The 14,378-nt window shown below is 34.7% G+C and overlaps 2 protein-coding genes across 2 annotated transcripts; one reads left to right on the forward strand and one right to left on the reverse strand.

Annotated features, from left to right (window-relative positions):
- Window positions 1-369: 369 nt before the first annotated feature.
- Window positions 370-6,392, forward strand: LOC116182935. Its single transcript, XM_031503498.1, has 7 exons — window positions 370-522; window positions 4,714-4,947; window positions 4,999-5,129; window positions 5,184-5,589; window positions 5,645-5,777; window positions 5,832-5,968; window positions 6,020-6,392. The coding sequence occupies exons 2-7, from the start codon at window positions 4,825-4,827 to the stop codon at window positions 6,359-6,361; spliced, it is 1,272 nt and encodes a 423-aa protein (XP_031359358.1). The 5' UTR covers window positions 370-522; window positions 4,714-4,824; the 3' UTR covers window positions 6,362-6,392.
- LOC116183009 lies at window positions 2,488-3,498 on the reverse strand. Its single transcript, XM_031503605.1, has 2 exons — window positions 3,044-3,498; window positions 2,488-2,972 (listed from the first exon to the last, which is right to left on the reverse strand). Exons 1-2 carry the CDS (start codon window positions 3,461-3,463, stop codon window positions 2,514-2,516), a joined length of 879 nt encoding a protein of 292 aa, XP_031359465.1. The 5' UTR covers window positions 3,464-3,498; the 3' UTR covers window positions 2,488-2,513.
- Window positions 6,393-14,378: the final 7,986 nt, after the last annotated feature.

Here is a 14,378-nt window from a genome sequence, read left to right on the forward strand (position 1 = left end):
TAACTATTCGTATCGGCAACATCCGCAATAATTCGACGACTGCCGTAAGAAAGTGCCTTCATACCTACATGCTACAAGATAAGAAAAAGAACGCGTCAACGCGACTTTGCATTGTGCACAAATTTTGGTCCTGTTATTTATATAGCATTGCATTGGAATCTGTTAGTCAATATTCAGAACGATTGTCTGTATTATGTTATGTTATCAAAAATCTCTAAACCTTCCCCATATAGTATACTATATGGGGAAGGTTTAGAGATTTTTGATAACATAATATATTTCAACCCCCATTTCGAGGAACGATGGATCCAACTCAAAAAAAAAAAAAAAAAAAAAAAACGATTGATTGTCATGTTATGATTGATGATATGTTTTGTAGATGAGGGAATTACAGACGAAAGCTTTCCTTTGCTAGACGAAGAAACCATAAGGGTTCTTTTTCCGAAAAGCGGCCCACGACTGATCTTTAAAAAATTTTATACGCAAGAAGTATTAGGTTCATGCTCTACTCCATCGTCACTGGTAAATAAATAAATAAGTGCAATACAGTACAGTGATTCAATGAAAGTTGTTGCAATATACTTACTTAAAGTATGTGATGGGGCAGTTAGAGTAGGGTTCTTAGGCCTACGATGGTTAGGGATGATCAGATATGTCCCAAAATTTATATACCAGCTTTACATGTAAAATTTTAACTCCCTATGACTACGTATAGAGTAGTTGTAAGTATAGGGGTGGGCGGTTGAATAATAGTATATTAAGAAACAAGTTTCATAAGTGGCGCGTTTAACGCACGAGTTCAAGTTTAGAAAACGAGCCGCTCGCGGCGAGTTTTCTAATGAACGAGTGCGATGGGGCGTCTTATGAAACAAGTTTCTTATACTATTTTTTCTATTGAGAAGAAATTTTCGAGAAATTTTTATCAAAATGATGTTATAGTAACTTTTTGTAACTAGGGAATTTTGATATAGAAGTTGTATTAGTGCAGGTTGTATTAAGTTGGCAGTACCACGTCCCAAATATTTCACTTATTTAAATACACTCTCATCAATTTTGTTTTAATTAATAAACTTCAGAAATTAGTACATTAACTGTGGAACAATTCATAAAGGCAAAATGCAGTCCTTCGTCCTTTTACATAAGTTATGTGAAATTCAGTCGTGTCACTGTCGATTAACGACAAAGCTAACAGCTAACAGATTTCGCCCGTATGACACTGCTTCTACTTATATTGGTGACTGACATAAAAAGAAAAACAAAGGTTTCTTTTTGCGATTTGCCATTAACGGTCACTAACGGATCGGTCCTTAGTGGGTTGTTGTTACGTGATAGGTGTCACTCATTACGACGGGTTCGGCTTCGGATCGTCACTTCCTCTTAGGAGCATAACGATACTACACAAATCAGGCTCACGATATGAATAACGCAGAACAAGTGCTAAAAGCAATAAGCTGCTCCTTTAAAATATTGTTTAATGTGTTCCGAAGGTATCCTCGTTGTCATCCATTCCCCATTCGAAATCTCCTTTATAACCTGTAGGTCGTTTTTGGAAGATAGGTACACTATTCGTACTAGTAATCATTGGTCACAGATTGCACGTAGATGTTGAACGTGCTACAAAAAGAGGCATTAATCATTAATGTACAAATTTACCTCAAAGCCCCACATTTTTGATATCTCGGTTCTTACGCTACATACCGTAATATTTAATTCCCTTTTGAGTTTTGGAAGGAGAAAGTAATTAAGTGGTTTTTTCATATTGTTCTTGTAATTTGATTAACACTATCAGCCTTACATGTCTCGCTTTTAATCAAATAGAAAGGGAATCTTGTCTTTCTGTATATCAAAACATAACCCTAATTTGTAAATAAATACAATCGAATGTCAAATAGGGTAGTGAATTTAGGTTTTCCTCTTTAATACCAACTTAAAAACGGTGCGTTAATAGGTCTCATTAACGCACTGTTTTGAGCGGAAAACAGTGCGTTAATAAGAACATTTAAAAATCGAAATAGACAAAAATTTTTTTCTATTTCGCGTTGTTTATAGCTCCATTACCGCACGCAATCGCGTATCGTTCTAGCCATTAACGCACCGCATAGATTTTGTTTTCAACTGTTGGTAACATTGCAAATGCTAATAAGTCGATGGTATTTATTCAATGTGTACATAACATAACCAAACTTTTCTAACTAAAATTGCACAACGAAAGCTTTAATCATAATAAAGTAAATACAACAAACTTAGATTTCGTCCTTATCTGCGTAAGTAAATGTACAATTATTGTACACTTTGACGGTAACAGCTCCATCATGTGTATTGACTTTGATACCAGGTAAATTGTGGGTTATGATGTTGTGTTCGGCACTATTTATATTTCCTTCAACTATAGCACTGGGAACGGCACTTTCTACATGTGTTGATGTACATCCTTGTGCAAGAATCCCATGTAATGATGAGGATGATTTACTTGCTTGGGCAAGAGTTCCTGCAACTTCCACTTTTCGTTGAACCTACGTTTCAATATATCCTTCGGCAACCGCGGAGGACTTCCACCCGCCATGTCGTTTAATGGTGACCAAGTCACTACCGCTGTTAGCTAAATGTGAGACACTTGAACGCCGGAAACAGTGCCCAGTGTATTGTGCCGGATTGGCTAATTGTAGAAACTCTGCAATCTTTCGTGGCGTCTTGCCCATTGTATTGATTCCGATCGAAGTAGTAATGCAGCGACCACTACGGTATGTTACAAAGAATCGTTGATGGCAAGTATTAACTGGGCGTATGCTGCTATATTTTTTTATAATATCAATCCACAATTTCTCGGTGATGACAAACTGTCTCATTACATTTGTTTTTGTTTTAGGCACCGATACAACAACAATATCATTTTTATATTGGATGTCGCCCAGTGCCATATTAGTCAGCTCCTCGCGTCTGCATGCCCCACTGTAGCCCATTATTAAAATAACCTACAACGAGAATACAAACAAGATACTCCTGTAGCTAGTACCTACCCACTAGAACAAAAAATTCTACTTACTTTTGTATCTAAATAATGCTTGTCGTCAGCCTCGTGAATAAATCGATTAATTTGCTCTAAATCTAAAATTTTTGATTTTTTTGGCTCATAGCCTTGCGAAAATCTTTTTAGCAGTGCTTGTAACTTGACGTATCTTGATATATCTACATTTTTATGCACATTTAGGTAGGATCGTAGCATCGAGTACATTGACCATAATGACGATGGCTTTTTCAAATGAGTTTGTAATTCAAAATATGCTAATAAAACATTCTCCGAAATGTGTTGGGCTTTATTTTCTTTACACCACTGGTCAAATTTAAGGTATTCCTTTTCATATTTTAGTTTCGATTTCTGCGGAAGCAAATTATCTACGGTACTGTTTGCTATTTCCCGCAATTCAGGTGGCGTGCAAGTTATGATTTCGTGCTGCTCTTCCATTTCTATTTCACAAAAATTGCAGTACCAAATGGCAATTCGCTATATCTGCGCAAAAATTGAAACTTCAAAATTTTCAATTTGAAAAAGCGAACCAGTGCTACCAACTTAACATTTACAACTAATGTGAAGTAGTACAGAATTTTGAACTATTTTTAGTTTTTTACAATAGAAATCACGCGAAATAGAAAAAGTAGTATAAATAACTCGTTTCATAAGCCGTTTGATCGCACTTGTCCTTTGGAAAACTCGCCGCTACGCGGCTCGTTTTCCAAACTGGACACGTGCGATAAAACAGCTACTTATGAAACTTGTTCTTTAATATACTATTAAAGTATAGAAAAAAGAGCGACGTCAAAATGTTGCACATGTGTACAACATGACATAAAAATTATGACGTCGCTCTTTTTTTATAATTTTTTTTTCAACCCATTCTATATAACTATCCTTATACGTAGTCGTACGTAATCATCAAGAGTTCTACTTTGGCCGTTAGTATGAAGTAACCCTTATTTTTTTTAGATAAACTCGATGTTGAAAACAAACGCCTAAGTATAACTTCTTTGGTTATTAAGTTACCAGAAATGTGTTTACCTATTACAAGTTTCTTTGTAGTGATTGTTGCATAATCTACCATTTTCAAAATAAATGTGCAGGGTCCGGTAAAAAAGTTGTCTGACCTAACCTCATCTTTTAAATGGAACACCCCGTATATTTTAATGTAAAAATGTGGCATATTTTCATTAAAAAATCAGAAAATTTAATATTAACTCAAAAAGACTCATTTTAAAAGATTTGTTATATACCTTTGTATTTTTTTTAAGCATTAGAACCCTTTTTCTTTTTGAATCTTTTTGATTTTTCGTAATCACTTGAATATTTTTTTAAATATTCCTGGTGTGCAATATTTTTGAAAAGAGAATTCAATTATATGGTGTCTGTTTTGATTAAAATATAGTGTTCCATTTAAAAAAATTAGGCTAGGCCCGATAACGTTTTACTTGACCGGTATACTTATTTTAAACACGGCAGATTATGTAACAATCAAAATCATAACTAATAACCTTTGCAATAAACACATTGCCGCTTAATAAGCAAAGAAATTATAGGTCATATCACTTATAGTCTGAGTTACCCCACACTTACGTCTAAACTTGGCCACCCTGTACATGTGGTTCACAAGTTAACGACTTTTAATTTGAATCACTACTGCTACGAAATGTTTAATGTATAACTTAATGTAATTGTTGTAGAGCCAAACAGAAACTATCTCCGTTTTTTCTAACAGCTCAAATGATGTGATTGAGTTTGATCCAGATCCTGAACTGTGTTCATTTCTTAACATTGGAAATTCATCTCAAAATATGAATCTCGACGTGGGCCTACCACCGAGCCTTCCACCTTCAAGAGAAATGCATAGTATTATTTCAGAAAATAGCAATCCTATTCCAAAAAAAAAAGTGAAACAAGGAAGCTTGTTTTCAGATGTTTGTATCTTTTATTTAGTGAGGTGATTAATCCATTTAACTTTCTTTTAGGGATTAGAGAATTTGTTAATGCAACATACAGATGGTCAGTTGGCATTAAAAAATAGGAAAAAACTGAGCAATGATTGTAGACAGAAAATATGCAAACTCATCGTTAGCTATTTATTATCAAATAGGACTGAGTAAGAATATAGGTATTGTATAATGAACCTACATATAATTTCTATTTGTTTTAGTATAAAGGCAGACACTTTCACAAGAGCTGCTGAAGAAATAGTGGAGCTGTTCCCTACTGAAAAAAAAGAGACTTATTTTATTCCATATTCATCTGGGAAGGAAGGTTTACGGAAGCAATCGGCCAGAGGAAAACTGTGGTCTCGGTATATCTATGTTAAAGCTAGTTTCCGAGTGGCAAATACTAGTAAAGCTGTTGATGATCACAATATTAATGTGGAGGATAACAAACTCCCAGAAACAGATGAGAAATTAGAGTTTTTAAAAGTATCGATAGAACCATATACTAAAGTCCTTCAATACTGGGAATCGACGTTCCACACACGAACTAGAATCTATGCCAATAAAACTCTACAAGAAATATTTGATGATTTTCCAGCATTAAGTTTGCAGACTGGACTTGATTTGGTAATATTAGTTTTTTTATTTTTAACAAAATATAGGTACCTAAATTATGTTTTAGTTGGAGTCTGATTTTAATCAAGCAAATGAAGACAAAATAGATATTATATATCAGGAATGGCCCAAAGTTGCACGGGCTATTTTAAAGGAGGCACTTGATAGAAAAATTAAACTGGTCAACTTAGATGATTTCGGTAGTGTAGTAAAACTCTTACAAAAATGATGTTGTAATAATTACCTTTTTTTAGATAATAACACTAAAGCTTTGCTAGTACTTCCTCTTCTGTTTTCTGTGGTTACATTAAGGAAAGGTACCAAACAAAATACAAATTGTTGGAGGCCAACTAGGTCAGAAACACAAGAGAGCTTTTTTATTAATGTGAACGTGAGTAGCTGTATTACATAAAGTACCTAAATTTAGGTCTGTTTTTTCTAGGCATTTAGTGATATAGATCAACTAATTGAAACTAGAGAAAAAAAATTACTGGCATATGGATTTCCAATGCAACCATTTGGAGCGGTAGTTGGAATAGAAGAAAAACAATTCTGTATTGTCCTGTATGGTAAAAAATTTGTTGTCAATTCATCTATAAGAGTCCTAGAATTATTATACAAAGTTATACACGCACTAAATCTAGAGTATCCCATAGAATGCAAACACATCTGGTTATTCATCCAAGAAATTGTGTTTAAAACTGTCACTACTAGTAAGCACAGTAGTACTGCTTGTGTTATTGCCGACATATCGAATCAAATAGAACAAGAAGCAAAACAATAAAATTTTCTACTATGCCTACTTGTGGAGTATGCCATATCTCTTACAGTAACATAAAAGACTTAATGACTCATCTAAAACATGTACATAATTTAGGCGAGAATAGTAAATATAATTGCAATGAATTAAACTGCTACAGGAATTTCCCTTCACTAAATTCATACAGAAAACACTTAAAATCACACAAAAATGTGCATGTAGTTGTTCAAACATCAAATACTTGTGGTAACACATCTGGATCTCATGAAGAATTAGTGAATGACAATTTTGAGGATGATTTAGATATATTGAACACAGAGTGTGGTTCTAAAACACATGATTTGAATACAACTTTTTTCGACGATTTTAAAAATAATCTATCTCAAAACGTACTAATATTTATACATGCCTTTTATGCGGATAGCAGCTTAAGTAGAAAAGATGTTCAGATTATCATAGATGCCATCCATGACTTAATATCCGAACCACTAGACATATTTAAAAACTATTTGGAAGTGTTAGTGTCTAAATATAACATGGATAGGTCCCACAGAGATAATCTAAATAAATTTATTGATCAAATTCAAAATATGTTTACAGGTTTGCACACAGAGTATCTGAGATTTAAATATTTAGAAAAATCAAATCACTACATCAATCCTGTTGAATGTATTCTGGGGCAACGTTTAGATAAAATGGAAAATGGGCTAGCATCGCCTTAAACTTATACTTACCAGTTTATTCCTTTAAGGCTAGTATTTAAAAACTTTCTTGAAATGCCTAATGTTTTACCTGAAATTTTATACTTCATAGAAAACAAACAAAGTGTCGAAAACATATCTAACATTATTCAAACTAGTTTTTGGAAAGATAAATTGAAAAGTTTCAAAAATAATGATATTGTATTACCGTTTTTCCTATACTACGATGACTATGAAAGTGGAAATCCCTTAAGCTCCCATGCAGGTATTCATAAACTGGGTGCAGTATATAGTTCAATTCCTTGCATGCCCGTTAGATTTCAGTCATCCCTAGAAAACATATTTTTAACATTATTGTTTCATACCATGGACCTTAAGGAATTTGGCAGCAGTGCCATTTTCAATAAATTAGTTGAGGAATGCAATTATCTACAAAAGAGTGGTATAGAAGTTGTAAGCTCGGGTAAAAAAATTAAAGTGTATTTTGTACTTACTTTATTACTTGGAGATAATCTAGGTTTGAACAAACTGCTGGGATTTACAGAAAGTTTTCGGTCCAATCATTACTGCAGGTTTTGTAAGTGTGCAAGAGTAGATATGGAGCACCAAGTAAATGAGGATCAGACAATGTTGAGGAATAGAACTAATTATGCAGCAGACATCCAGTTAAATAATTTAAAAGTAACAGGAATAAAAGAACTTTGTGTGTGGAATAAGGTGCAGTTATTTCATGTCTGTGAAAATTATTCTGTTGATATTGCACACGACATATTCGAAGGGATTGCTCTTTTTGATATGACCGAATTATTATACCAATTTATTTTTATAGACAAAATTTTTACTGTAGATCATCTGAATTCACGAATTAAATATTTTAATTTTGGCAACTCGAATATAAATAAACCACCTCTCCTTAGCTTAGAAAATTTAGAGAAAAAGAAGATTAACATGTCATGTGCTGAGATGAAAGCATTCGTACAATATGTGGGAATCATGTTAGAGGATGTTATCCCAGTAGGAAACCGATATTGGAAACTGTACACATTACTTCGTAAAATTTTAAAAATTGTTCTGTCAGACAGTATTAATATGAATCCTTCCATATGCAATTTACTTTCAAATATAATTTCTAAACATCATACATTGTATAAAGATTTATTTTCTCTGCCATTAAAACCTAAGCACCACAATCTCACCCATTATCCAGGCATAATTTCAAAGATTGGTCCTTTAATTTATTTGTCTTCGTTGAAATATGAATCCAAACATAAGCAATCTAAGACATCCGCAAACGTTGTCACTTGTAGGCGAAATATAACTCGTACATTAGCAATAAAGCACCAGCTAAATCTTTCAAAAAAATTTTTCTCTAAAACAAGTCTTTCTGATGCATTAGTAGACAAAAATAAAGTTCCCTTTGATCCATTTCAGAGTATTGCTCATTTTAAAACAATTCTATCTTCTTCAAAAATCTCTTTTGATGTGTTCCAAGAGTATCCTTTGTTTTCCGCTAAAAAGGTTACATATAACAATAAAGTATACAGAATAAAAGATGTTATTCCTATAGACATAGATTTTTATGTATTTGGAATAATAACTCACATATTAGTCAATAAAAGCGATGAAATTTGTTTTGTATATAAGGAACTTGAAACTTATTTGTTCGATCTTCATTCTTTCAGTTGCGTGATCAAAGAAACTAACATAATGAAATGTATTTTTGACACAGCGGTTCCCTATGTAGCACATCTATGTATCAACACGACAAAGTCAAATGAAAAGCTTATAACGTTCTTTTAAGGTCTACTGTTTTAAGAGGTAATGGCATTCCTAAACAGTGGTTTAATTACGTACTATTTGTTTTAGATGTTTTTCACGTAGTCTTTTTTCGTTATTAGTTAACTTATGACATTTGATTTATTACTTTTGAGAAGGTAAGTATATATTTGTTTTGTTTATTAATTTTGTTATGTCATTTATGTTATATTTTATGTTTATAATATCAATATTTAGGTTACGTTTTTATATCTTTGACGTCATTTTGAGGTCTACTTTTGTAAGAGATAATGGCATATCTAAACGGCGGCTTAGTTATGTACTGTTTGTATATTAGATGTTTTTCGTGTAGTCTTTTTTTTGTTAGTTAATTGACGTTTGATTTATTATTTTTTGAATATATTTGAATTATTCTGTTTTTATATCTTTCTTTATTTTATAATATAATACTACTCTGAAATATGATTTTTTTTCACTCTAACCTCTCCCCCCCCCCCATGCAGGGGTCTCCGATTCTTATTAAACGTTTGTATAAAGGCAGTTAATTAAAGTAGCCAAAGACAATAAAGAAAATTGTTACTATAGCAACGCATTTCATTAAAGTTAGTTCATTTTAGTTATTGTAACTAAAGTTGCTTAATTATAACAAACAAAGTGTTGTTACACAAAAGCAGGATGGCTAAAATTTAATAACAATATTTAATTATTATTACTAAACTATATAATTAACATTATAAATTGGTTTAACAGAGGTCGCTATGCTGCTCCAATAATTCTATTTAATAGTGTTTAGTAACTGTAATGAAGGAACATTCTAAGTTATCAACTAACTGTACCAGTTAACCTTCCATTAAGAAAATGAGTTTAATAACTATAATCAGGCAGATAAACTGTCCTAAAGTAGTATTAGAAATTCTTATTGCCGTTACTAAATATTTAACTGTGGTCGCTAAACATTTTTTTCAGTGAATTATTTTTATTTTATTTAAGGTGTGGATTGTTCACACAAAGAATGCACTGTCTTGTTGACAAGTGACATAACCTAAATCGCTCAAAACTAGATTTGGCATTATTGCATAGTAATTACGTCACAAAAAATGATGACGTGCAACGGAAGTTATACGGAATAAAGTGTAGCTATACGAAATAGTATTACTCAGCATATCAATAGGTTTCCCAAAGTAGAATCTCATTATTGCCGCAAAGATTCTGCCAAAGAGTATCTGCATCCAGATCTGACTCTTGCCAAAATGTACCAGATGTATACCACTTCATGCCCTACAGAATTGTGTGGTAGTTTTGCAACATATCGCAGGGTATTTAAAACATTAAATTTATCCATACATTATCCTAAAAAAGCCCAATGCGGTCTTTGTATAACGTATAGGACAGGAAATGAGGAAACCAAGGAAAAACTAAAACTAAAATACGATACTCATATTGCAGAAAAAATTAAAGTATGAGAAATCAAAACACAATGTAAAATCGCGGCAACAAATAATTCCGAAAATAATTTGTGTGCGGTGTTTGATTTACAGCAGGTAATTTATTTACCTATATGCAATGAAGGTGCAATTTTTTTATAAAAATCGGCTCTCGGTTTACAACTTGACCGTTTATAATATAGCGTCAAAGGATTGCTCTTGTTACACTTGGCATGAGGGTATCAGCAGACGAGGAGCTTCAAAAATTGCAACCGCCCTTTATTATTTTTTGAAAAACGTGGACTCCCAAAATATACAAACTGTTAGTTTGTTTTCAGACGGCTGTAGTGGACAGAATAAAAATTCAGTAGTAGCCTCAATGATGTTGTATATAGTTAGCATTAGTGTCAACATAAAAGTTCTCAGTTTGCGTTTTTTTGAAGCATATCATGGACAAAGTGAAGGTGATTCTGCCCACAGCGCCATAAGTATAGGTACCTACTGCAATTTCGCACACTGGGGAGATATTTCTACCGTCACAACTCACAGCTGATTCCGGTCATGAACTTGCGAGAAGGAAACAACCCTATGAAGTACGTCAGCTAACCTACACAGATTTTTTGGACTTTAAATCTTTTTCTAAGGATCTAAGAATTTTGAATTCCAGGAAGGATGATACTGGAACGAGTATTAACTGGACTACTATTAGAGAACTCAAAGTTGAGAAAGCAGACACAACTAGGATTTATTTTAAAAATAGTCACTTGGACAAGGACTATAAATCGTTACCTCTTTGTATCGTGCGTTCATAACCTTCACAAGGCGTTGTTGTTTTTTGGCAGTTATTTTGGTTTTTATTTTACGTTTTATAAAACATGGAACAGGTGCAAGTTTTAGACGATACGACAGAATTGCGTAACATTGATGGACAAATATCTTTACCATAAAACTAGTAAAGTACTTAAGTAATGTTATGTAAACAATACCATATCATTTTAGCGGACAGCTATGAACAGGTAGTGTTTCAAGAGCAGGAGCGAGCACCTGACAACCAAGACTTACCCGATACACAAGAAGCGGATAAATCAGCTGGTATGTATATACTAACAGCACCATGTCTTTTTTACAAATTTATGTAGATAAAACTAAAAAAAAAAACTTGGACGAATGAAGCTACAGTTTTGCTAATTAAGTTAGTGAAAGAGTATGACTCGGATTTTCAAAATTCAGTGAAAAAGCATGTCTGGATAAAAATTTCAAAGCGTTTAATAATGTTGCATACACAAGTGACATGGCAACAGTGCGACTCTAAATGGAAGAGTTTGATGAAAACTCGAGATATAAAGGAGTGTTGGTTGAGGCAGGAACGTTGTGGAAGGAAGAAGAAGAAGATTGTGTGAACTTAATACATTTACTACAAAAACGATTACCAAAAAAGTTAAGAACACGTTTTGACAAAAAAGATGATTCATGTGGAATACATTTTAGGTTACTTCTAACAACTACCTAACTTCATGAATGCCATAGGCGTAGTTATTTTAAATCTACTCTCAACAGCCCCTCTATTTAAAATGTTTCAAACCCTGACTTGTAGCACACCACCCACTCTTTTTCTTGTCAACTGCTTTTGTCAAAGAATCTGCGACTTGTTTGTCCGTTGGGATGTACTTCAACTCCAAGATTTTTTCTTCAATTTTTTCCTTTAAAAAATGGTGCCTTACGTCTATGTGTTTGGTTCGTGCATGGTAGGCTCCATTAGTAGCAAGGTTCTGGGCTCCTTGGTTGTCCACATACAGTACTATAGGTCCTTTACAAAAACCAAGCTCCGCACTAAGGTTCCGTAACCATAAAGCTTCTTGGGTTGCCATGCTCATCGCCATGTACTCACTTTCGGTTGTAGAAAGAGATACTGTGCTTTGCCGTTTGGTTCCCCACGAAATAGCTGTTCCATTTTTCAAGAAAGCATAACCGGTAATTGACCTGCGATCATCCACGTTGTTGGCCCAATCAGAATCTGCGTAACCGATCACCTGGCTGCTCCGTTGTCCGTCGAATTCCAATTTATACTGAATTGTACCCCTCAAGTACCTCATGATGCGTTTTGTTGCAGTCCAATGTGTTAGCCCTGGATTGCGTGTGTATCTGCTTACATTGTTGACTGCAAAAGATATATCCGGTCTTGACACTTGTGCAGCAAACAACAAGCTTCCCACGGCTTCCTGGTATGGCACACGAGACATTTTCTCAGCTTCATCTTCTGAATTAGGACACATGTTTATCGATAACTTTTCTCCGAGTAGGGCTGGGGTGTCTACCGGATTACAGTCCCACATCTTGAACTTTTTTAGCAAACTCTCCACATATGATTGTTGATCCAACCATATCTTCTTATTCTTCCTGTCTCTTGTGATTTGCATACCCAACACAAATCTGGCCTCACCAATATCCTTGACCTTAAACTCTGACATCAACTGATTTTTAAGTCTTGTTTTTGCGGTAACATCATTTGAAAAAATCATCATGTCGTCGACATAAATCGCCACTATTAGCATCATTGACCTAGTAACGTTATAATAAATACACGGATCAGTCTTTGATTGAGTCAAACCACAACGTTTTAAGCATTCGTCTAGTTTGAGGTTCCATATCCTACTAGCTTGCTTCAGTCCATACAGTGACTTACGAAGTTTGCAAACTTTATTTGGCTCTGCAAAGCCTTCAGGCTGTAACATATATATCTCTTCGGAAAGATCACCTTGCAGAAACGCCGTAACAGCATCGAGCTGATCAATGTCAAGATCATATTCTGCTGCTATTGCAAGTAAATATCTTATCGAGGTATATCTGACTACTGGGGAGTAAGTCTCCTTATAGTCAATCCCCTTTTTTTGACTGCAGCCCTTGATGACTAGTCTGGCTTTATGTTTCACTATTTTCCCAGTTGCATCCTTTTTTACCTTAAACACCCATTTGGATTTTAAGGGTTGTTGCTCAACCGAATATTCCACCAGCTCCCAGGTTTGGTTATCCATTAGAGCAGAATATTCTTCCTGCATGGCTGCGCGCCACTGGTTTCTGTCCGGCCTACCCATGGCTTCTTCCACTGTTTCAGGATCAGTGAAATTAACTATGCTTGCATAACTCACATCATAGTCTTCTAACCTTTTAGGCGGTCTGCGCACTCTCTCACTACGTCTGACTGTCTCATTCGAAGGCTCTATATCTTGATCTGGAACGAACTCTTCATCCTCAAACACACTCAAATCTGTTGAACTTGAATCTTGCTCAAAATGTAGGTCGTTAGATTCGGGTTCAATTACCTCTGGATCAGGCTGGAAGTCAGGTCTCACTTCAGGATTAGTAGCAGGAACTGGTACTACCTCAGCTTTTGTGGACTCTTCAGGAAAAAACGAAAAAATGCTTTTCTCCTCCACGCCTAGCTTCTTTGATCAAGGTGTTGCCCTTCTCTTGTTCAAAGAAAATTACATCCCTGGCTATAAAAACTTTTCCATTTGATGGGTTGTACAACCTGTAGCCCTTGCTTTCTGCGCTATAACCAACCAAAATACTGGGAATAGTTTTACTGTCCAACTTCTTGCGAATATCTTTAGGAATGTGGGCATGCACCTTACAACCAAAAATTCGTAGCCCCTCTAGCTTTGGTTTTATCATACTCCAGGCCTCTTCTGGTGTTTTCCCATCTAAACACTTCGTAGGTGACCTATTCAGCAAATGTACGGCGGTATTGGCGGCTTCTGCCCAGAAACTGTTAGGTAGTTCGGAATCGATCAGCATACACCGAGTCTTCTCAATAATGGTTCGATTTAAACGTTCCGCTTTACCGTTTTGTTGAGCAGTGTATGGTACAGTGCGCTGATGGAGAATACCATAGTTTTTTAAGAAATTCTGAAATGTGGCACTGACATACTCTCCTCCATTATCTGTGCGTAAAACCTTTATCGACTTGCCCGATTGATTTTCAACAAACTTTTTGAAAATCTTAAAATGTTCGAACACTTCGTCCTTGCCTTTTAGGAAATACACAAACACCTTATGTGTGTAGTCATCTAAGAAAGTTAGCATGTAACGTGACCCTGCCAAACTTTGAGTCTCTATTGGTCCACACAAATCTGAATGCAC

Source organism: Photinus pyralis, unplaced genomic scaffold (assembly GCF_008802855.1).
Source record: "Photinus pyralis isolate 1611_PpyrPB1 unplaced genomic scaffold, Ppyr1.3 Ppyr1.4_LG1, whole genome shotgun sequence".
Taxonomy (NCBI): domain Eukaryota; kingdom Metazoa; phylum Arthropoda; class Insecta; order Coleoptera; family Lampyridae; genus Photinus; species Photinus pyralis.